This window comes from Mustelus asterias, chromosome 7 (assembly GCF_964213995.1).
Source record: "Mustelus asterias chromosome 7, sMusAst1.hap1.1, whole genome shotgun sequence".
Taxonomy (NCBI): Eukaryota; Metazoa; Chordata; class Chondrichthyes; order Carcharhiniformes; family Triakidae; genus Mustelus; species Mustelus asterias.
This window is the reverse complement of record NC_135807.1, coordinates 19392518-19418016: the sequence shown is the minus strand read 5'-3', so window position 1 is coordinate 19418016 and position 25499 is coordinate 19392518. Positions and strand designations below refer to the sequence as shown.

At 46.9% G+C, this 25499-nt stretch overlaps 1 protein-coding gene across 5 annotated transcripts in view; it reads left to right on the top strand.

Annotated features, from left to right (window-relative positions):
• The first annotated feature begins 17699 nt into the window (after positions 1-17699).
• LOC144495597 (receptor-type tyrosine-protein phosphatase mu-like) overlaps positions 17700-25499 on the top strand; it is an 896407-nt gene continuing 888607 nt past the window's right edge. For all 5 annotated transcript variants that reach the window (XM_078215746.1, XM_078215745.1, XM_078215744.1 and 2 more), the window contains exon 1: positions 17700-17961. In XM_078215746.1, the coding sequence (XP_078071872.1) occupies positions 17889-17961 (73 nt within the window). In that variant the 5' untranslated portion in view covers positions 17700-17888. The remainder of the gene's footprint in view (positions 17962-25499) is intronic.

The following is a 25499-nucleotide window of genomic DNA, read 5'->3' as shown; positions in this document are numbered from 1 at the left end:
GAGAATCGGGCATGGGAGAAATAGGGTGGGGGGGAAGATTCCGGTTGGGTCTTCATCGGCACCCCATTAGTGGGATGCAAATCAGTTTCATGCCAGCCCGCCGCCGATTTCCCAATTGACCATGATGGACACCAACGGAAGATTTTTGCCTACCTGTCGAATTGTCCCCCCTTGCCCTGCAGTGGCCCACCTCCGGGGCGTGGGAGAATTCCGTCCCTTAACTATTTCTCTCCACAGATGCTCCCTGACCTGCTGAGTATTTGCATTTTCTGTTTTTGTTTCAGATTTTCAGCATCCACAGTATTTTGCTTTAACCTTAGTTTAACATCTTCATAGAATCCCTCCAGTGCAGAAGGAGGCCATTCGGCCCAACCACATTCCTACCCAGAACCTATTCCCATAACTCCACACATGTACCCTGCTAATCCCCTGACACTAGGGGCAACTTACCATGCCAATCAACCTAACCTGCACATCTTTGGACTGTGGGAGGAAACTGGAGTTCCCGGAGGAAGCCCACGTAGACACGGGGAGAATGTGCAAACTCCACACAGACAGTGACCCAAGCCAGGAATCGAACACGGGTCTCTGGCTCTGTGAGGCAGCAGTGCTAACCACTGTGCCACTGTGCTGTCATTCAGCATCTCAGACAACACTGCACTCCCTCCAGCACTGCGCTCAGGAGTGAGCCTATATTATACACTCAGGTCTCTGAAGTGGGACTCAGAGGTGAGAGTGTTACCAGCTGAGGCAAGGCTGGCATCTACATAAGGGGCATTGTATTGGAAAGGAATATGGGGCAAACCTTCCTTACACTGGTTGCTGTCTAACAATTTCTGTCGAAGGTATACATGTGTCTTTGTAAATATCGGGGGGGGGGGGGCAAACTGAGACTCGTGAATGATGCCCATCAACACTGAATGGTAGACCTCCAATATAATGGCTGCTGCTGTTTCTCACCCCGTACCTAGTGGCACACAAGGCAGATTCCATAGCAAGGTCGTTAGCCAGTCACCAGAGGCTAACAGCTTGAGGAACCCCACTCCACATCAAGCATGGCTGACCAGGAATCTCTCCCACTCTTAGCTCCTGCCATTGATGTGTGTTGGAAGGATTTTGACACTCAGCCTGTTGTCTGCTTTATGAATGTGTCTTCCTCGGCTCTGGTGGGGAGACTCAAATCTGGAGCTTTGGGCGCTACCTGCTAGGCCACAAGACCCTCCCCAACAGCAGCACAGTGGCACAGCGGTTACGCCAGGGACCCAGGTTTGATTCCCGGCTTGGGTCACTGTCTGTACGGAGTCTGCACATTCTCCCTGTGTCTGTGTGGGTTTCCTCCGGGTGCTCCAGTTTCCTCTCACAGTCCGGAAGACGTGCTGGTTTGGTGCATTGACCATGCTAAATTGCCCCTTAGTCTCCCAAGATGTGTAGATTAGGATGGATTAGCAAGGTAAATATGTGGGGCGACAGGGCTAGGGCCTGGATGGGATGCTCCATTGGGGACTTGGTGCAGACTCGATGGGCCGAATGGCCTAATTCTGCACTGTATGATTTTATGATTTCTATGATAAGTGCGCCCTGGATAGCATTGAGTGACGACAGAGCTTTCCAAACTCACTTTCTTTTTATTTGTTCATGAGATGTGGTTGTCGCTGGCTGGGCCAGCATTTATTGCCCATCCCTAATTGCCCTTGAGAAGGTGGTGGTGACCTGCCTTCTTTCCTTATTTTGTGTTTGGAGAGGAAATCAACCAGGGACCCGGGTTCGATTCCCAGTTTGGGTCACTGTCTGTGCGGAGTCTGCACGTTCTCCCCGTGTCTGCGTGGGTTTCCTCCGGATGCTCCGGTTTCCTCCCACATTCTGAAAGACGTGCTGGTTTGATGCATTGAGCCGAACAGGCGCCAGACTGTGCCGACTGGGGGAATTTCACAGTAACCCTACATTGCAGTGTTAGTGTAAGCCTTACTTGTGGCTAATAAATAAACTTTAAAATAAATTTCACAATTCGGCAAAAATAACCTATTTAAAATGAGCAGCTGTGATTTTGGAGGCAGGAATCTTATTCCTACTTCAAAGGGTTTGGGTGTGAAGCACTGACTATTGGAAAGAAATGGGAGAGGGAGAGGGAGGAATAATAATACTCTGACTACATTTTTCAGAGGCTCTTCTTGCTGGGTGGATCCGAGCATTGAGCCTGTTCCTTTATCGCATCAGCAGAGAGCGCTGTCAGCCCGCGGGCATTCCCTTCCATTGCAACTCCAGCTAGAGTAACCTCACCAGAAGTTCACCAGACCCCAAACACACACACACGGTCAGACAGTGCGATGGACAAAGCTGGTCCTGACAGCAAGCCTTAGTCCCTGGCAGCAGCTCACACCAGTGAGCAGAATTGTTAAACGCTGCGCTCTTTGGCAATGCCATTCATTCTCTGTCACACTGAATTAAGAGGCCAGTCATTCAGTCAGATGCTCTCTGTTTGTTCGTATTGAGACCTTGTCAATGCAGAACATCAACACACATGTCCAGGAAGTCACATGTTTCTGTATCTCCATGACAGATACTTATCCTTCGACCAGTTGTCGGGAATACACGATTTATCCCACAGAAGGAGAGTATTCAACCAAACTCTTGCCGCTGTTTTAACCTCCTCCCGACCCCACTGTATCTCATGCTGCCATATCACCCATTGCCCGTTCGTGAAACCTGCGATAAACTCATCCTTGAAATCGTCCCTTTGTCTAATAATTCGTGCAAGTCTATTGCAATCTAAGCCAGGCTTGTTCTTCCCCGGGTGAAGTAAATAAACTCAATGACATTGCCAGACGTTTAAGCCACTCCACTGTGCGTGTGTGTGCATATCTATTTGTGGTTTTCCTACTCATTTTGGGGGAAGAAAATCGATATTAGCAAGAAAAATACTCCATCAGGCAGCAGGACTTGTCAAAAGGGGGCAAACACAAAAGTGAACCAATTTGCTAACGTATTCGTAGAGACCTGAATACAATCATGGACACAGTTAACCATATCATATACTCAAGAAACGCACACACATATACAGGAAACACACATACCAAAAGTATGCACGCAAGAAACACAGCTGCAAGTAACACAGAAGAAACACACAAGAAATATACACATACAGAGAATACAGATACATACAGAAATACACACAGAAAATATACACACACATAGAAAATGTATGAATGGGAAATACACACACGCAAATATGCACACAGAAAACACATACACAGAAATACACACAGAAAATATACACACAGGAAGCACACCGAAAATACACACACACACAGGAAATATACACACATAGACAATATACACACATACAGAAAATGTATGAATGGGAAATATAGACACGCAAATACACACACCAAAAATATCCACACAGAAATATACACAGAAAATGTACACACAGGAAACACACACAAAAAAAACCACACACATACAGAAAATGTACACAGATACAGAAAATGTACGAACGAGAAATGCAGGCATGCAAATAAACACCCACAGAAATACACACAGAGAAAATATACACACATACAGAAAATATACACATGTACAGAATCTATACACACATACAGAAAATGTATGAATGGGAAATACAGGCATGCAAATAAACACACATAGAAATACACACAGAGAAAATATTTGAAGGGGAAATACAAGCACACGAATACACACACAGAAATACACTCACAAAGGAAACACACAGGAAATATACACATACTGGCAATACACACACAAAATGCACACACAGGAAATCCACACACATACAGAAAATACACGCATGCAAATAAGATACACACACATACAAGAAATACAGACACAAAACATAAACACAAGCATGAGAACACTCACAATTTAACCTACAAATGGCAGACAGTAGTTGTGTGCATCAATAACTCTTCCTTGGAAGAGCTTGGAATTGAGGGTGTCTTGCTTCTACTCTGGTTCAACGGGCCCTGGGATGGCTGATTAGTCCAATGTGTGATCTGCAGACTCTGACACATGTAGGGTAAGTGGTGCTTGAAGAGTTGGGTAGATGGGTCCTTTGGAGTTTGTGTGCTCTCTCTGATGCCTTTATTTTCCCGATAAACTCCCTCAATGTGTTTGGTGTCTTCCCGAATAAACTTTCTCCATTCTGGTTGGCCACAAGACCAAGCCTCCCATGAATTGGCAGAGATGTTTGAACTCTTCAGGTCTGCTTTTTGATTTGATTTGACTTATTATTGTCACATGTATTAACATACAGTGAAAAGTATTGTTTCTTGCGCGCTGCACAGACAAAACATACCGTTCATAGAGAAGGAAACTAGAGAGTGCAGAAGGTTGTGATGAACAAAGCATCATAGCTGTGAGGGACAGCTCGGTGGATAGGATATTAAGATGTAGATAGGCTGGAAAATTGGGCGGGGATCCTGGATTCAGGATTCAATCCTGGACCGGGGAGCGGCGCGGGCTTGGAGGGCCGAAGGGCCTGTTCCTGTGCTGTATTGTTCTTTGTTCTTTGTTTGTTTGTAGTGTTACAGTCATAGTTAGGGTGTAGAGAAAGATCAACTTAATGCAAGGTAAGTCCATTCAAAAGTCTGACAGTAGCAGTGAAGAAGCTGTTCTTGAGTCGGCTGATATGTGACCTCAGATTTTTGTACCTTTTTCCCAACGGAAGAAGGTGGAAGAGAGAATGTCCGGGGTGCGTGGGGTCCTTAATTATGCTGGCTGCTTTGCTGAGGCAACGGGAAGTGTAGACAGAACATCCCTACAGTGTTTCTGCTGTCCATCTGGGAATCTCCTGCTGAGACTGAGTTCTGTGTACAGCACTTGCTTCAGGAGTTTGTTAAGCATATGAACAACATGTCCTACCCAGCAGGGTTTAAACGATTAGAGTCACGTTGCTGGATATGTTGGCTTGGGAGAGGATGTTGCTGTTGGACCACTTTTCTTGCCACTGGATTTGGAACATCTTGCAAAGGCACTGCTGATCTTGGTTCTTCACCAGTGCCCCGGGGTTCCTGCTGTGGCTTGTTAAATCTTCAAAGCAGGAATGGTGGCATCAGTACTACCCATTAAAGCGTGACCTTAGTCTCAAGTTTAAGATCCAGGTCCTCAAATATTCTTGTCCTTAGTTGGGTAAACACCCAAATGCTTAGACACAAAGATTCCAGCGCACAGACAGGAACGGATTAACAGAACCACACACTTTAAAGATACAACCCAGAATGAGTCTTCAGGGTTGATAGGTCTTAATTTTGCATTCATTCCGCCCTGTTATTACCACAGGGGTCTAAACTCCCTGTTACATTGGCCGGAATTCTCCGGCCGTTCATGCCGGTGGCATTCTCCAGTCCTGCTGTCAGTCACCCCCCACCCCCTCTCCCCCCTCCCCCCCCCACCCCCCCCCCAACTGCCCCCTCCCCATTGACAGTGGTGGCACCAGAGAATCCCGCTGCTGGCAAACAATGTGCCACCTGCCGTCGGCGGGAAACATGCGCTGGGAGGCTGGAGAATCTCCCCCGTGTTCTCTTACTAACGGCTGGCATTAGTGCAGATTTTCACATTTTTACTGATGTACCTTTAATTCAATGTTGATTTGTTTCCAGCCAGTGCCCCAGATTAAACCAAACTGTGACAAAGAATCAGCAAAACTCTGCTGGGGTGGCACAGTGGTTGGCACTGCTGCCTCACGGCGCCAGGGACCTGGGTTCGATTCCGACCTCGGGGGTCACTGTCTGTGTGGAGTTTGCACATTCTCCCCGTGTCTGCGTGGGTTTGCTCCGGGTGCTCCGGTTTCCTCCCACAGTCCAAAGATGTGCAGGTTAGGTTGATTGGCCATGCTAAATTGCCCCTTAGTGTGTCAGGGGAGCTAGCTAGGGTAAACATGTGGGGTTACGGGAATAGGGCCTGGGTGGGATTGTGGTTGGTGCAGACTCAATGGGCTGAATGGTCTCCTTCTGCATTGTAGAGATTCTATGATTCTATTAGGGATTGATTTTTATTCTTTCATGGGATGTGGGTGTCGCTGGCACGGCCAGCATTTGTTATCATTCCCTAATTGCCCTTGAACTGAGTGGCTTGCTCAGCCATTCCAGAGGACAGCTAAAAATCAATTAGACACTGACTTGTTCTAACAAAATTTTAAAAATGCTGGAAATACTCAGTTGTCTGGCAGCATCTGTTGAGAGAGAAACAGAGTTAACTTTCAAGTCTGTATGACTCTGAGGAAGAGTTATATATACCCGAAACATTAACTCTGTTTCTCTCTCCACAGATGCTGCCAGACCCATTGAGTCGTTCCAGCATTTTTTGTTTTTGTTACAGATTGCAACATCCGCAGTATTTTGCTTTTATTTCACTGACTTGTTTTAATTTGCCTGACCCATGCTGTTTTGATTGAGTCATTTTTTATTTGTCTTGGAACAGGATATTTACTGAGAAAAGCGGCCCATGCAAAGTATAAAACATTCCTTTCCGAGTTAGTGAAAAAAACTTAGTAAACATCCAAAGCTTAGATCCGGGTCCCTGCCTAGCTTCAAAGGATTCAACTTTGAAATCAATTACATGTACAAAAACTCCTGTCTGTAATGATCACCTCTGGGATGGGATCTAAGAGGCTCTATAAAGGCAGTTGGCTTTGTAGCGTTCACTTAAACAGGGCTAGTTAAACGACCGCAAGCACTGTTGGAGGGCCACGGTAGTCAGGGCGGCATCTCTCCAATCAGTTGTAATGGGGGAAAAGTCTCTGAAAGTTAAAGTTTATTTATTAGTCACTAGTAGGCTTACATTCACACTGCAATGAAGTTACTGTGAAAGTCCCCCAGTCACCACACTCCAGCGCCTGTTCGGGTACACTGAGGGAGAATTTAGCATGGCCAAGGCACCTAACCAGCACATCTTTCTTGACTGTGGGAGGAAACCAGAGCACCCGGAGGAGACCCACGCAGACACGGGGAGAATGTGCGAACTCCACACAGACAGTGACCGAAGCCGGGAATCGAACCTAGGTCCCTGGCACTGTGAGGCAGCAGTGCTAACCATTGTGCCACTGTACCACCCTCTGGTAATGGAAGATACCTTTCCCAAAGATGTCAAGGATGAGATTTTCCAGCGGTTAGAGGACAAAACTACATTTGAAAAAGCTATCAGGTTGAAGAGTGACCCAAATATTGTAATGAGGCGTACCACTCACTTTAACCAAAGTGTTTAACAAAAAACAAAATCAATTTCAGTCAGATCTGTCTCAGAAAACAAAGACATTTGGCTTAAAGCTGAGGTTTAGGTGGCAGGAAACAGTCTGATTGCCTTTAAGGCTTTAAGACAACGGTTTGTGTTAGTTTCGATCTTGCCTGGCTGTCTGCCAGGAGTGAACTGGACCGAATAATATTTATTTTCAAGATGTATTTTGGCCAATTATTACAAAAGCGCATCTAATTCCTTTTCCTATGTTTGCCATACTTTGCCTATGGTATATCTTTGTTCTTCTGATATTTTCAGGGTTAAACCCCGGGGTTTCATTGGGCTGGTATGAGCATTCCCAGACACAAACTGGTCAGGTGAGACCACTTTACTTTTATACTTAAAACAAAACTCAATAAATGACAGGGGTGATAGCCCCTGTTGCGGCACTGTAATCTCTCTGAGGACACGTACCAACCGACTCAAGAACAGCTTCTTCCCTGCAGCCATCAGACTTTTGAATGGACCTATCTTGCATTAAGTTGATCTTTCTCTACACCTTGGCTATGACTGTAACACTACATTCTGCACTCTCTCATTTCCTTCTCTATGAACGGTATGCTTTGTCTGTATAGTGCGCAAGAAACAATACTTTTCACTCTGTGCTAAGACATGAGACAATAATAAATCAAATCAAATAAAATAAAATAAAATGCTAAAAGGAAACTTAACTAATTAAATCAAAAAGTCATTCCCAAGGGTGATCATAGAATCCCTACAGAAGGAGGCCATTCGACCCATCGAGCCTGCACCGATATCAATTCCACCCAGGCCCTACCCCCGTAACCCCACGTATTTACCCTACTAATCTTCCTGACATGAAAGGGCAATTTACCATGGCCAATCCACCAAACCTGCACATCTTTGGAGTGTGGGAGGAAACCGGAGCACCCAGAGGAAATCCACGCAGACACAGCGATGAGTCACCTCAGCCCCCCGTGGTTCCCTCTGGTCATGGATGACCTGAAGCTGATTGCTTCCGATCTGCCAGTTGGAAACGTGATTGCCGGGTTTCCATCCGGTTTGACTGGAGCATCCGGGCCTGGCAAAATAAGCAGGAAGAAGTCTCACAACACCAGGTTAAAGTCCAACAGGTTTATTTGGTAGCAAATACCATTAGCTTTCGGAGCGCTGCTCCTTCGTCAGATGGACTTTAACCTGTTGGACTTTAACCTGGTGTTGTGAGACTTCTTACTGTGTTCACCCCAGTCCAACGCTGGCATCTCTACAAAATAAGCAGGAGACAGGAAATCACAAGGGATCGTTGGGTATCTCTCGGAGCCTGTCCAGGAAAGTAAGAATGCCTCAATTGTTTAACACAGGACAGAGCAAGAGCCCAAACTGGGGCTCCTGATCTGATTAGCTCAGGTATTCACCACCTTTATAGAGACTGATTTGCATGGTCCACTCTCTAGTTTTTACATTATAAGTTGGTAGAGAGTTGACACAATAGTTTAGGTTGTGTACGGTAGAGACCCAAAGTACACAGAGTAGCACTGATTCAAAATGGTGCTTTTAACTCAAAGATGCCTTTGCATAGCCGGTAAGGTTGTTGACTCCCTGTATCTTGCACATTGGATTTTTGTAGCTGGACTCCCATTACCTGCTTTTCTTTTGAACTTTGGTCACCAGCTTCCACACAGCAGGTCTCCAACAGCTTGGTGGCTTAGTAGAATTATGTCATCTTGCAGAACTGCATGCCATTTGACCCATTCTGCCTGTGCTAGCTCTTTGAAAGAGCTGTCCAATTTAGTTCCACGCTACCAACTTCTTCTCCATTAACCTGTAAGTGTCCCCAATTGTCTTTTGAAAGTTTCTGTGGAATCTGTTTCCAGCATGAGAAACATAGGAACATAGAACTCAAGAGCAGGAGTAGACCATTCAGGCCTTTGACTCTGCTCTGACATTCAGTCAGATATTGGCTGATCCAGTTGGGGGTCTCAGTTCCAGTTTGCTGTCTGTGCACCCCCCCCCCCCCAATAACCCTGGGCTCCCTTGTCTACCATTATCTATCTAACTCAGTCTTGAATAAACTCAAGGACCCAGCCTCCACTGCTTCCTGGGGAAGAGAATTCCACAGACTAATGACTCTCTGAAAGAAAAACATTCTCCTCATGTCCATCTTAAAAAGGCGACCTTTAATTCTTAAACTGTGTCCCCTGGTGCTAGTCCATTCCCCTCCCCCCAACACCCATAGCCACCCCCCCCCCACCTCCCTACTGGTATCGAACCCCACCCCGCCACCCTCCCCGCCCCCCACCCCCACCCTACCAATATCCCCTCAGGTTCTTGTATGATTCAATAAGATCTTCAAAACTCCAATGGCCCAACATCTTCAACTTTTCCTCATAGGATAAGCCCTTCATCAAGTAGGTCAAGCTAACCTACTGGACGTGTAACACTGCCAAGCAGGACACTCACTTGTTCCCAGCCTCTAAATGAAATTGTGCTGCTTGTCTTGATGCAATCTGTCAATGAAATGATCTGTGCAGAAACCCCGGGGTAAAATCCCCTGTTCTGCCCGCCACAGGAATCGTAGTGGGGGAGGGGAGCTTGGAAAGCTCCATTGACCTTGGGGGGGATTTTCAGGTTTTGGGGCAAGCACGGTTGCAAAATCCCCCCCCTCCCCCTTCCCCGTCACATTTGGAACAGACACTCTTGTGTACAGATTTAGTTTACTGTTGGTTCACGGGCAGCATCATTTAAAAGCGTGTTTGGGAGAATGGTGTTCTTAGTCCATTAAATATAAAGAAAGAATATGTACTTATATAACTCCTCTAATGACCCTAGGAGACCCCAAAAGCACTTGCAGCCATTAAAATATGTTTGAAATGCAGTCTCTGTTGTTAAGTCAATAACAAATGGACAATCTGGACCCAGCAAACTCTCAGAAACAACAACTCGATAATGGCTGAGGGATAGATATTGGTCCAGGACATGGGAGAATGGGTCTGCCTTCCTTCCAGTCATGACTGCGGAATCTGTTACGTCTACCTCACGGAAGGCCTCGTTTTAACCTTTCCTCCATCGCTGGCTGCCAAAAGCACCAAAGGAGAAATGAAAGGGTTTTTATTTCTTTGTGAAGTGGATTGTTACTATTTGGACTGCACTGCCTGAAGGGGTGGTAGAAAGAGTAACTGAAATAGTAACTCTCAAACAGGAATTGGGCACAAACTTGGAAGGGGAAAAAACATGCACGACTACAGGGAAAGCAGGAGGGTGGGACTAATTGGATTGGTTTGTCAGAGAGTTGGCATAGGCACGATGCATTGAATGACCTCCTTCTGTGCTGCATGTTTCCAAGCAAGTGAAAACATGCAAGAACATTACATTGTGAAATACATGACACACGGGTGATTGATGTGTCTACTGCCTTTCCCTCAATATCTGTTGAGATGTTTAACCCGAATCATCCCTTTCTCAGGCCAAGCAGATTTGCATTTGAGTAGAAGCAGGGGAGAGAATCATAGAATCATACAGTGCAGAAGAGGTCCTTCGGCCTATCGAGTCTGCACCAACACGTGAGAAATACCTCAAATCCCACCTAATTTCATCCGCTAGCACTTGGCCCATAGCCTTGAATGTTATGATGTGCCAAGTACTCCTCGAGATACTTTTTAAAGGATATGAGGCATCCCGCCTCCACCACCCTCCCAGGCAGCGCATTCCAGACCGTCACCACCCTCTGGGTAAAAACGTTTTTCTTCACATTCCCCCCTAAACCTTCTGCCCCTCACCTTGAAGCTATGTCCCCTTGTGACTGACCCTTGAACTAAGGGGAACAGCTGCTCCCTATCCACTCCGTCAATGTTGCTCATAATCTTGTCCACCTTGGTCAGGTCACCCCCTCAGTTTTCTCTGTTCCAACGAAAACAACCCAAGCCTATCCAACCTCTCTTCATAAATTAAATGTTCCATCCCAGGCAGCATCCCGGTGAATCGCCTCTGCACCCCCTCCAGCGCAATTACATCTTCGGAAGTCTATGACCAGGTCACTGCTCCCAATGTTTAAAATTTAAAGTTTATTCATTGTTGCCACAAGTAGGCTTACATTAACACTGGATGAAGTTACTGTGAAAATCCCCTAGTTGCCACACTCCGGGGCCTGTTCGGGTACACTGAGGGTGAATTTAGCATGGCCAATGCACTGAACCAGCACGTCTTTCGGACTGCGGGAGGGAACTGGAGCGCCCATGCAGAGACGGGGTGAACGTGCAGACTCAACACAGGCAATGACCCAAGCCGAGAATCGAACCTGGGTCCCTGGCGCCATGAGGCAGCAGTGCTAACCACTGTGCCACCGGGCCACAATGTATATACTTATGCATTAATTTTAGCACCAACACTAACCCTGTGTTAGAAAAAACACCAACCTTGTTTTTGGAATAGACTTGCAGAAGTAGACAGAACTTTATTTAGGGATTAGGATAATTCTAAACACTGCTTTTGCTTTCAGGCCCGAGTGAAAAGGTATTAGAATTTTTGGATTAGGATTGGTGGAGACACTAGCATTGTTGCAGGATGATGATCTGTGGAAACGTTTGTCTTACATTGTTTGGGAAACACTGCATCCACCTCAGCTCAGCAGCCTCATCCATTGCCTTTGTTACTTCTAGACTTGACTGTTTTAATACAGTTCTGGCTGGCCTCCCACATTCTATCCTCTGAAAATTGAAGATAATCCAAAAACTCTATTCACGCTAAATCCCGTTCAGTCACCACCCCTATGCTCACTGACTGACATTTGCTTCGATTAAGCAATGCCTCGATTTTAAATCTTCATTCTTGTTTAAAAATCGCTCCACAGCTTCGCCCCTCCTTACCTCTGTAATGTTCTGCAGCTTTAAAATCCTCTCAGATCCTTGCACTCTTCTAATTCTTGTCTCTCGAGCACCTTTGATTTTAACCACTGCTTCCTAGCCCTCGACCCGGGAATACATTCTCAACACCTCTCCACCTCTCCTGCCACCGACTTGGGGCAGCACTGATGCCTCACAGATGTGGAGAAGCCGGCGTTGGACTGGGGTAAACACAGTAAGAGTTTTAACAACACCAGGTTAAAGTCCAACAGGTTTATTTGGCAGCAAATGCCATTAGCTTTCGGAGCGCTGCTCCTTCGTCAGATGGAGTGGATATCTGAGCCTGGGACCCGGGTTCAATTCTGGCCTCGGGTCACTGCCTGTGTGGAATTTGCATGTTCTCCGCGTGTCTGCATGAGTTTCCTCTGGGTGCTCTGGTTTCCTCCCACAGTCCAAAAATGTGCGGGTTAGGTGGATTGGCCATGCTAAATTGAGCCTAGTGTCAGGGGGAGTAGCAGGATAAACATGTAGGGTTCGGGAATAGGGCCTGGGTGGGATTGTGGTCGGTGCAGACTTGAAGGGCCGAATGGCATCCTCCTGTACTGTAGGTATTCTATGACTGTTTTAACTCTGGAATTAGAATCATAGGGTGGGCCCCAAAACCAGAAAATCCCACCCAAGGTCAATGGATCTTAGCGTAGTGCGACCCCCCCCCCCCCCCCCGCCCCCCGCCGCCTGCTACGATTCCCGTGGTCAGTGGAATGGGAAAATTCCACCCATAGAATCTCCACAGTGCAACAGGAGGCCATTCAACCCATCGTGCCTGCTACTGACTTCCTAAATTACACATCTTGGGACACTAAGGGGGAATTTAGCACGATCAATCCACCAAACCTGCACATGTTTGGATTGTGGGAGGAAACCAGAGCACCCGGAGGAAACCTATGCAGACACGTGCAAACTCCACACAGGTAGTTATCCAATGCTGGAATCGAACCCAGAACTCCATCTCCCTTTTGTCCTTTAAGATCTCCACAAAACCATCAAGTTTCACCAAGCTTTTGGCCATCTCCCCAAATATTGCCTCATATGACTTCGAGCCACATTTTGCTTTATAAAGCTCCTGTGAAGTATCTCTGGATTTTTAGGCGCTATACATATTAGTAACATTCACGCCACAGATGAATGAAGCAATGACCATCTCCAACAAGAATCCAACCATTTCCCCTTGATACGCAATGGCATTACCATTGCTGATTTCCCCACTATCAACATTCGTGGGGTTACCATTAACTAGAAACTCAACTGGACCAGCCATATAAATGTTGCGGCTACAAGAGCAGGTCAAAGGCTAGGAATTCTGTGGTGAGTAACTCACCTCCTGTCTCTCAAAGTTTTTCCATCATCTACAAGACACAAGTCAGTTGTGCGATGGAATACTCTCCACTTACATAGATGAATGCAGCTCCAACAACACTCAAGAAGTTCAACGCCATTCAGGATAAAGCAGCCTGCTGATTGATATCCCCTCCACCACCTCCAACACCCATCCTTGCCACCATCGACGCACAATGGCAGCAGTGTGTGCCATCTATATTGCCATTTCTTCACTATCGCTGCGTCAAATTCCTGGAATTCCCTCTCTAATAGCACTACACCACAGGGAATACAGCAGTTCAAGAAGGCAGCTCACCACCAACTTCTCAAGAGCAGTTAGGGATGGGCAATAAAAATGCTGGCGCTGCCAGTGACACCCACATCCCGTGAAAGAATAAAAAAAGTTGTCTCTTCAAGATGTTGAGAGGCTTTTTCCCAGGGTGGAAATGTCTGCTACGAGAGGACACAGGTTTAGGGTGCTGGGGGGTAGGTACAGGGGAGATGTTAGGGGGAAGTTTTTCACACAGAGGGTGGTGGGCGAGTGGAATCGGCTGCCGTCAGTGGTGGTGGAGGCAAACTCAATAGGGTCTTTTAAGAGACTCCTGGATAAGTACATGGGACTTAATAGGATGGAGGGTTATAGGTAGGTCTAGAAGGTAGGGATGTGTTCGGCACAACTTGTGGGCCGAAGGGCCTGTTTGTGCTGTAGTTTTTCTATGTTTCTATGTTTCTAAATCTAATTTCGAAGCATTGCCGCCTCTGTCCACCGAACCTATCTCCTCTCCCTTCCTGCCTCAGCATTCTGTGCTTATCTTATCTCTAGATTTGTGAAATGACTCTGGGCAGCTTGTGGTAAAGGCGCTATACAAATGCCCTTATGCCTCCCAGGCACAAGGTGTAGTAGGATGGTTTAAGATGAATATTTGTTGGATGTTTTCCAGAAATTAATTTGATTTGGAACTCACTTTTTTTCTATATTCCATTTATCTGGGAAAAGATGGGATCAAAGTGGCACATAGGTTAGGGATGGTTAAATGGTGCATAGGTTGCCAACATCCATTGTTCACCACCATTCTCAGCACACCATCATCCCCCATCAATTGGAAAAGAAAGTAGTTTGTCCATTTTACTGAATTGGAAGACTCTTCACTGTCTGGCAAACAGCCTCATCCCATTTGCCACCCCCCTTCCACCATCTCCAATGTTTTCACAACTAATAAATGAAAGTCTTCAAGGAAAATAAAAATAACATTTTTGTCAATGCTTCAAGATACTTTTTCCAGGTTTGCTGTGTCCAAGAGAAGGGTCTTGAACGCAGTCCAGTCCATCACGCAAACTAGCCTCCCATCCATTGACTCCATCTACACTTCCCTCTACCTCAAGAAAGCAGCCAGCATAATTAAGGACCCCACGCACCCCAGACATTCTCTCTTCCACATTCTTCCGTCGGGAAAAAGATACAAAATTCTGAGATCACGTACCAACTGACTCAAGAACAGCTTCTTCCCTGCTGTCATCAGGCTTTTGAATGGTCCTATCGCGCACTTAGCTGATCTTTCTTTACACCCTAGCTATGACTGCAACGCTATATTCTGCATCCTCTCCGTTTCCTTTTCTCCTATGTACTCTATGAATGGTATGTTTTTGTCTGTGTAGCGCGCAAGAAACAATACTTTTCACTTTGTCCCAGTACACGTGACAATAATAAATCAAATCAAATCAGTTACTTCCTGGTGACTCCAAGGCAATCCTGGAGGATTGGCAACACCAGTTGATTGATTTTAATGCCTTTCAGTTACATGGCAGAATGTTTTCAGGGTTTCCCTGTTGAGCTACCCACTAGCTCAGCTGCCTTGAAAGAGAATCATTGTAATCATGTGTTTCTTTATGCTGTTTATATTTGAAATAAAGGTCGCTTTTATACATGGCAAGTTACATTAATGAGCAACAAACTGGGTAATGCAAAAAATAATTTCCATTGGTTGCCGCTCTCTGATACACTTTGATCCAAGCAAAAGTTGGAGAACATAGACTTTAGAACAGACTTTATTTAGACTGACCTGCCAAAACATGGGCAGCACAGTGGCACAGTGGTTAGCACTGCTGCTTCACAACACCAGGAACCGAGGTTCAATTCTGGCCTCGGGTCACTCTCTGTGTGGAATTTGTACGTTCTCCCCGTGTCTGCGTGGGTTTCCTCCGGGTGCTCCGGTTTCCTCCCACATTCTGAAAGACGTGCTGGTTAGGTGCATTGACCTGAACAGGCACCGGGCTGTGGCAACTGGGGGAATTTCACAGTAACTTCATTGCAGTGCTAATGTAAGCCTTACTTGGGACTAATAAATAAACTTTAATTCTCTTCTCACATTTCTTGACCAGGACTGTCACAGTCAAATTGACACAATGCCTCACTCGCTCCAAAACCAAACTATACCAGCTATAAGAGTGCCAGTCACTGACACTTACACAGGTCCGGACTCAACAGGGAGGGAAAGAAAAAAGCTATCTGAAAGCAAATAAATACATTGAATGGCCCATTCAAAATAGCGTTCCCTCTCCACACGTTATTATTTAGAGTCAGATCTCTTTCTCAAGAGCAACTTTAAATGTTGCTAATCATCACCGCAGATAGACAAATAACTATGTAAACCCTGTATGTATAGACATCTGTTGCCCAGAATTGTATGTTATATTTTGGTTTGAAAGCGTGTAATTTTAGTCTAGTGTCAGTGAATCAGAGCTCTGTGGAAAGTGACTGCGTATTTGGGGTGGGCCCTTTTTGAGTGTCCAAAACAAAGGTTGACGTTGGGTTACCCCAAGGTCACCAAACAGCACCAAGTGCCCCCTTTAAGAGCATCCCCAATATAACAGAGGAACGTCTGGCTTCATTAAAGTAAAAGAAATGAAAATAAGCAAAAAAAAGCCAATAAAAGCAAAGGGAACCTTCCCAATTTAAATGATACAGTTGGAATGAGTGTTAGACTCCTCTCTCTCCCTGCATCTCCTCTTCCTTTGTTTACCCTCATTCTCCTAAGTGACTCTCCCTTCTGCCTCATTCCTCCCTCTTTCTCTTCTCTTTCTCTTTCCCCTCCTCCTCTCACTTTCTTGTTCTCTATTTCTTCTCCCTCTCTCTCTTTCTCCATTCTCCCTCTATCTCCTTTTCTCTTTCTTCCACGCTCTCCCACTCTCTCCTCTTTCTTTCTCCTTTCTCTCTCTTTCTCCCCTCTCTTTCTCCTCACTCTCCTCTCTCTCTTCCACTTTCCCCACTCTTCCTCTATTTCTCTTCTCCTCTCTCCCTTTCTCCCATCACTTTATCCTTTTTCTTTCTCATTTCCCTCTCTTCTTTCTCTCTCTCGCTCTCCTATGTCTCCCTCTCTCTCCTGTCTCTCTCTCCTCTCCCTTCCTCTTTTTCTCCTGTCTCTCCCTCTCTCATGTCTTTCTCTCCCTCTTCTGTCTCTCTTTCTCTCTCTCTCTTTCTCCTGTCTCTCTCTGCCTCTTTCTTCTGTTTAGCTCTCTCTCCCTTTCTCCTCTGTCCTTCTCTCTCCCTCTTTCCCACTCTCTCTGTGGCTGATCTATCTCTCTCTTTCTCCTGTCTTTCTCTGCCTGTCCCCCCCCCCCCCCCCCCACTCACTAATCTATCTCACTCTTTCTCCTCTCTCTCTCTGCTTCTTCTGTTTATCTCTCTCTCCCTTTTTCCTCTCTCTTTCTGTCTGCCTCTTTCTCTCCCTCTTTCCTACTGTCTCTCTCTGTGTCTTTCTTCTGTTTATCTCTCCCTTTTTCCTCTTACTTTCTCTCTCCCTCTTTCTCCTCTCTCTCTCTGTCTGGCTGATCTATCTCTCTCTTTCTCCTGTCTTTCTCTGCCTGTTCCCCCCCCCCCCCCCCCACCTCTCTCTCACTAATCTATCTCTCTCTTTCTCCTCTCTCCCTCTCTGGCTTATATCTCTCTTTCCCCTCTCCGTCCCTCTGCTCATCTGTGTAACTCTCTCTGACTGCTCTCTCTCTTTCCCCCCCTCTCTCTCCCTCTGGCTGGTCTCTCTATCTCTCTTTCCCCTATCTCTCTGGCTTCTCTCTCTCTCTTTCCCCTCTCTCTCTCCCTCTGGTTTCTCCCTCTCTCCCTCTGGCTGATCTCTCTCTTTCTCTCTCTTTCCCCTCTCTATCTCTCTCTCTCTCTCTGACACTCTCATTGCTTTTCCAGCTTGCGGACCGAGTAGGGAGAGAGAGAGCGGCGCGCCCCCGAGAGCCATTGCCAGGCGCGCCGCCGGGGAGCGCGGGGACGCGCGTGCCGGGAGGCGGGCACGCGCATCCCCGACGTCAGCTCTTTCCTGGGCAGACTGTCAGAGGCAAGTCACCAGAAGTGGAGGGAAAGCAGCTGAAGGCGAGAGGGTTGGAGTTGGGGAGAGGAGGACTTTCTCCCGGGGAGAGAGCAGCAGATCCAGCTGCAGGATCAGAGTGCAGAGCCTGGGCATGGAGAGCTTACTAACTTCCACTCTGCTGGCACTCAGCTTGCTCCAGAGAGTCACAGCACAGAGCATAGCAGGTAAGCTCAGTGTGTGAGTCCAAAAGCAGCTCCTCATCCCAAAGCCCAGCCTTCCCCAGACCCCCAGCCTTCCCCAGCCCTTTCCCAGACCTCCAGCCTTCCCCAGCCCTCCAGCCTTCCCCAAACCCCCAGCCCTTCCCCAGACCCCCAGCCCTTCCCCAGACCCCCAGCCTTCCCCAGACCCCCAGCTTTCCCCAGACCCCCAGCCTTCCCCAGACCTTCCCCAGACCCCCAGCCCTTCCCCAGACCCCCAGCCCTTCCCCAGGCCCCCAGTCTTCCCCAGTCCTTTCCCAGACCTCCAGCCTTCCCCAGACCCCCAGCCTTCCCCAGACCCCCAGCCCTTCCCCAGCCCTTCCCCAGACCCCCAGCCTTCCCCAGACCCCCAGCCTTTCCCAGTACTTTCTCACACCCCCAGCCTTCCCCAGCCCTTCCTCACTGCCCCAGCCTGGCCCCAACCCTTTCCCTATGTCCCCACCCTCAGCCCAGCGACGGAACACCCCCCCCCCTTATCTCTGGACCCCCTTCTTATCTCTGGGACCCCCTCCTTATATCTGGACCCCCTCCTTATCTCTGGGACCCCCCCCCCTCTTACTTTGGGACCCCTCTCTATCTTTGGGACCCCATCTCTATCCCTGGAACCCCTCGCTATCTCTGGGACTCCTTCTCTAGCTCTGCGACCCCCTCTTACTTTGGGACCCCTCTCTATCTCTGGGACCCCCTCTCTATCTTTAGAAAACCCTTCCCTAACTCTCGGACCCTTCCCTATCTCTGGGACCCCTCTCTATCTCTGCGACCCCCCTCTCTATCTTTGGGACCCATTCTTACTTTGGGAAGCGCTTTCTATCTGTGGGACCCCCTCTCAATCTCTGGGACCTCTCTCTATATCTGGGACCCCTCTCTATCTTTGGGACCCCTTCCCTGCCTCTGACACCTCTCCCGCTATCTCTGGAACCCTGTTTTGGGATTGAATTTTGCGATTAGTCAGCTTCAGTTCCGGGACATCAACTCCCTCCTGTTCCACTCCCACCCCCCCTCTATTTTGACATTTCCAAGTCCGACTTTTCAGCCTTTAAAAGTTCAGATCTGAATCCCAGCCTGATCCCTGAATCCACCCTCCCCCACCACCACTTTCCCCAGCGTCCGGGCTGCTCCTGTCCTGTCCCCCTGACTGTTGAGTTGGATTTTAGTGAGGGGCTCCGTGTAACCCTGGCGAAGTGTGGGGCGGAGGTGGAGGGGGGGGTTAGTTTTTGCACTGAGGTTATTTCCAGTTTCCTGTGTCTGATGGTGTGGAGTGAGGCCTGAGCATGGAGTGAGGCTCCCCCCCCACCACCCCCTCCTGGCTCTGTTTATAACCAGCTCTGTGTGTGTGTCTGAGAGGGACATTTACAAACTTGTAGCTGTTCCTGAGCTCTCACATTGCTGCATTCTGAGTTACTTTCGGTGCTGCAGGGAAGCCCACCCCCACAGCCGGATCTCTGGGTGGTTTCTCTTTCAGTCAGTGGAAAAAAGGGAATGTTTAAAAAGCCCCCCTTGCAGTTTGCTGACAGATCTGCCGGCCCCCCAACTCTCTATCTGCCTCCCTCTCTCTGTGTGTGTGTCTCCAGAGCCTGGGCTCGGCTGAAAACAAGTAAACTTTTCACAGCTCTCACACACTGCCCGTTTTCAGCAACCTCGTCAAACTTGCTGCTGGCTGGGCAGAGTGAAGCGATGGAGCAGCCGGGGAGGAGAGTGCTCGGCCATTTCACACTCCCCCATAATGAATGTCCTGAACGTTTGCTGGGAGTGGGGGGAGCTCACTCTGAACTTGGAGAAATAGCTGAGAATGGCGCTGAGTGATGGGGTATATTGCCAGATATATACATTGCCAAAGCAACAACTCGCTGAGAGCAAGTTATCCTCAAACTGCATAGAAGCTTGTCAGAGCACACACACACAGACACACACACTGATATATATATATATGCACACAGAAAGACAACACACAGATATATATACACAGAGACACACACTGATATATACACACACAGACATGCACACACATATACACACATACACGCACAGATATACACACATACACAGACATATCTACACACATACACAAACATATATACACATATATTCGCGCACATTCATAAGCACATATACACACTAACGTACACACGCATTCACATCCACACATTCTTGTATACAAACACACATACATATACAAACATATACACACACGCTCATATGCACACACATTCACATAAACAAACACATATACTCACATATACTCATGTACACACACGCACACACCCACATATACACTGAACACTGAACCCAGCTGCTTAAAGACACAAGGGGTAATATTCAAGTATTGAAGGTCTTTAGACAATGTGGTAGGCTGGTGTCTGAGAGGACGGTGCTAAACAGTATCGAAAAGGCAATGGAGCGATATCAGATAATTAACTGTGTGAAATTCAAAGTATACCCATCAAACTAAACGGTAGGGATGGGGAGGGGGCGGTAATTGAGAGCAGTGGTCGGAAAATTCCCCCCAATCTCATTGTTAATGGGTTCAGGCAGGGTAGTGGAGACCAGAAACATGGAATCATTTTAACATGTTGCGAGATCATAGAACCGTAGAAGGAGGCCATTCGGCCCATTGTGTGTGCCCCAGCTCTCCGAATGAGTAATTCACCCTGTGTCATTCCCCTCTGTCTCTCCCCCCTCCCCATCCCCTGCACACTGAGATCTCTCTCTCTGACTGAATGAGCCAGGTTATCTGTATATCTATCACCTGTAGCACTCCGGCAGTCTTAGATACCGAGGATCCCAGAGGAACAGCTCGGAAAAGTGGGAAATCAAACTTCCTTTGTGGGAAAAGCCGGGATCCCCAAAACTGGAGGAAAAATATCTGGGATCTGAAATTTCAGGATAGATTATATTGGAAATTGTGTCGAAGCTAAAAGGAGGCAGATGAATTAAACAGGGGCGGAAAAGACAATATAGCGAATATTAAATGGAGATGTGAAAGTAACTAAGTTTTAACAGCGCTGGATAATAATGCTTGTCGTTGCTGTTAAATAACACAGAAGGGCTCACTGTGGACTGGGACAAGGGCTGGCTGAGACAGTACTGGATCTGGAGTTGCACAAGGACTGGCTCAGACAGAACTGGATGTGGACTGGGACAACGGGCTGGCTCAGGCAGTACTGGGATGTGGACTGGGAGGTTTGTGTGCTGTTGCAGTGAGGAGCTGTGCTCTAGCTGTACACGGGGAGTCTCCCCAGCACTGTGGAAAAAAAACAGGCGTGCAAATAGCGGGACACATTCCGCTTTTCCCTGCTCTAGCACGCATCCACTTCCCACAGGTGCAGCCGGTTAACGTGTCCAGAGCTGTCACTCTGCTGTGAGCTTTCTGAGTAATAACTCTATAACGACCCCTTGGTGTCATGATCTAAATGGTGAAACAAAGAATTGTTTAGAGGTGAACATTGCCGTCTGCTGTGCCCTGAAACAGCAGTGCAATATCCCACTGCAAATGAATTCAGAATCCAGAGTTTTAGAATCATTTTTCGCTGGCTATCTATCCAACATCTAGGGGTGGATTTATCAGACAAGAGAAGGGTTACGCACGGAGATAGGCATAGGAACTAAACCAGGAACTAAAAAAAACCCCACAATGATTTAGTTTTATTCCAGTCGGGGTGGAATACAGAGAGTGACAAGTGTTCTTTAACTCTTCCTAATGAAGGTTGGCTCATCTCATTCTGAGGAAACTTCACAAACCTCTTTCTGTTTTTACCCCATCCTCAAATTGATCCGTTTGGTTGAAGAATCAGCCGGAGTCCCGCTGCTGTGTGGCTATCCGGGGTACGCGGGATCAAAGCAACTGAATTTTGCAGCCCTGGTTCAGCGCTTCATTCAGGCGACTTAGCACCCACACCTCTCTCACAGCCCAGGGAGAGATACATCCCGTACCCGACCCTCAATACTCAGTGCAACTTCAGAGCTCGGCTCCCGGTAACCCCCTCAATTCAGCTCAGCCGACTGCAAACTCAATTTCCCCAGAGATGCAATTTCTCAGCCCACTTCACAGCAGAATGACATTTCTCTCCCACCCAAGCAGTTTGAAATTGAACCTAAAGCTGCGTGTCTTGACATCTAGATGTGAAGCGGGGAGGAGGGGGGGGGGGGGGCGGGGGGAGAACGGGGTGGTAAAACCATTTTCTCACATAACTGCCCTTGATTGTGAGGGAGCCCGATTGAGACCAAGCTGGTCTGGTCTGGTCTGATGGGCAGCACGGTAGCACAGTGGTTAGCACTCATGCCTCACAGCTCCAGGGACCTGGGTTCAATTCCCGGCTTGAGTCACTGTCTGTGCAGAGTCTGCACGTTCTCCCCGTGTCTGCGTGCGTTTCCTCCGGGTGCTCCGGTTTCCTCCCACAGTCCGAAAGACGTGCTGGCTAGGTGCATTGGCCATGCTAAATTCTCCCTCAGTGTACCCGAACAGGCACTGGAATGTGGCAACTTGGAAATTTTCACAGTAACTTCATTACAGTGTTAATGTACGCTGACTTGTGACACTAATAAATAAGCTATTGATTTGATTTATTATTGTCACATGTATTGGAATACAGTGAAAAGTATTGTTTCTTGCGCACTATACAGATAAAGCATTTCGTTCGTAGAGTACATAAGGAGGAGAGGGTGCAGTAATGTGTTACAGTCATGAGTTATACTGAGTTACACAACCAGGCATACCTGACTCAAAAGTGACCAATGCAATGGAAACCTTAATCAGTGAGATGAATGAGAAATGCATTGGCCATGCTAAATGAGGCTTGGGTAGATGTCGTACTTTGTCCGTGGTGTCTTTTTGCCCTGCCCTTCCTCAGAGAACTTTGGGGTTAAACCCCAAATCTTTCGACAGCAAAGCAGCGACCTCTACCACCTAGAAGGACAAGGGCGGGAGATGGATGGGAACACCGCCACCTCAAAGCTCCCCTCCAAGTTACACAACATCCTGACTTAGAAATATATCGCCGTTCCTTTACAGTCGCTGGGTCAAAATCCTGGAACTTCTTCCCTCACAGCACTGTGGATGCACCTATACCACATGGACTGTAGCAGTTCAAGAAGGGAAATTAGTGATGGACAATAAATGCTGGTCTAGCCAGCGACAACCACATCCTATGAATAGAATAGAGAAAAACAGGATGGAGTTTCATTGGATCAATGTGCCCACGCTCAAAACGAAACTGGCTCAGGTGAAACCATTTGGCTTTTACATGTTGCTATTAGTTAATCACAAAGCCATCTTTAATTGCAAAGACAGTTTCTCGACAATTGCTGTAAGATCACACTGTAATTGTATTTTATTTATGAATTTACAGTGCAGATGGAGGCCATTTGCACCATCATGTCTCTGTTGACTTTTTTATATAACAACTCCAAAATAATCTCGCTGCCCTCATCTCTCCCAACAGCCCTAAAGCTCCCTCGCAGCAATTTCTAGAAGCTTCTTAGTTTGCGTTGCTCAGAAGACAAGATACAACTTCACAATTCACTGTAGGTTGCCCTGAGCCTGTTGAACAGTTGCTGGTGGAATCAAATATTCTCCAGGATGTTTATCCTTACCCACTTGTCCTCATTCCTGTCGGAATAACATGTGTGTCCAACTAACATGGTGTTAGATGAGGAAAGATTGGACTGGGGAGTGCGGTGGTCGCTGAAACAGAGAGTGGGTGGTGTTAGTGCCTGCTAGCTGCTTGCTTGTTACTGAATCAGTTATATAGTACAGGCATCTCTGAAAAAATCCAAACGCCCGACTGGATAATGTTAAAGGAATTGAAAATCTCAGTGAAAACTGGGCGACAAAGTGCAAAAAACAGTGCAAACATGTACTGACAGTAGTGGCACAAGTGGGCCCAATCTGTGCAAGTGAATCTTTGATTTGATTTATTATTGTCACATGCATTGGGACATAGTGAAAAGTATTGTTTCTTGCGCCCTATACAGACAAAGCATACCATTCATAGAGTACACACGGGCAAAGGAAAGGAGTTTTAAGTTTAAATCTTAAAATTTATTTATCAGTGTCGCAAGAAGCCTTACATTAACACTGCAATGAAATTACTGTGAAAATCCCCCAGTCGCCACACTCCGGCACCTGTTCGGGTACACTGAGGGAGAATCTAGCATGGCCAATGCACCTAACCAGCACGTCTTTCAGACAGTGGGAGGAAACCGGAGCACCCGGAGGAAACCCACGCAGACACGGGGCGAATGTGCAGACTCCGCACAGAAAGTGACCCAAGCCGGGAATTGAAACCGGGTCCTTGGCGCTGTGAGGCAGCAGTGCTAACCACTGTGCTACCGTGCTGCCATTGAGAGTACAGAATATAGCATTGCTATATGAAGGGTGAAGCGAAAGATTAGCTTAATATATGATAGGATCATTGTTGCCTCACATCAGCAGTGTGCCCCCAAATTCCCATTATTCCTTTTTTGATTTAATTTATTATTGTCACATGTATTGGTATACTGTGAAAAGTATTGTTTCTTGCGCACTATACAGACAAAGCATAATGTTCATAGAGTACCTGGGGGAGAAGGAAAGGAGAGGGTGCAGAATGTAGTGTTACAGTCAGAGCTAGGGTGTAGAGAAAGATCAGTTTTATATAAAGTAGGTCCTTTCAAAAGTCTGATGGCAGCAGGGAAAAAGCTGTTCTTGAGTCAGTTGGTATGTGTCCTCAAGCTTTTGTATCTTTTTCCCGATGGAAGAAGGTGGAAGAGAGAATGTCCAGGGTGCGTGGGGTCCTTAATTATGCTAGCTGCTTTTTCGATGCAGCGGGAAACGTAGACGGGATCAGTGGATGGGAGGCTGGTTTGCGCGATGGGCTACGTTCACAACATTTTGTAGTCCTATCAACAAAGGCATTATCGAGAGCAGATAAAATAGCTTAACCTTTAGTGCATAAATGGAAAGGTATATCTGGAACAGATTGGAAAAGTAAAGGGAAGGAAGGTGTGGAAAAAACATATCCCCACATAACTGCCCTTGATTAATGGTCTTCTGTCTTCTTGTTGCCTGACAGTAGAAAACTGATTTCCTGAACGATTTCAATCTGTGGAAAAAAACAGCTATACGCTCACTTCACCATAATAGATATCATCCACAAGATGTCACCAAATTAACTGATGGAATTCACTGATTGATCATGGCATAACACATTGTCATACAAAAGCATTATTCGATGACTATCTACAATTTTTGAAAGACAAACAAAAGAACAAAACGGTTATATAGAAAAGTATCCATTTTGTGCCCTATCTTTTCACTTTAACAATCACTATACAGCCTCCTCCTTTCAAATAAAGCAGAAAATAGTTGCTGCATTGATACATGCATTACAGCAGGTGTCTTAATAATCACAATGTGGTTAAGAGGTTACGGGGTGGTGCTCTGGAAGGCATGGCATTCAATGTAAGTGAACGTTAAATGCCTACATATGTCTTTTGCTTAACACAGGCTGTAGGAAAAGCACGCAATG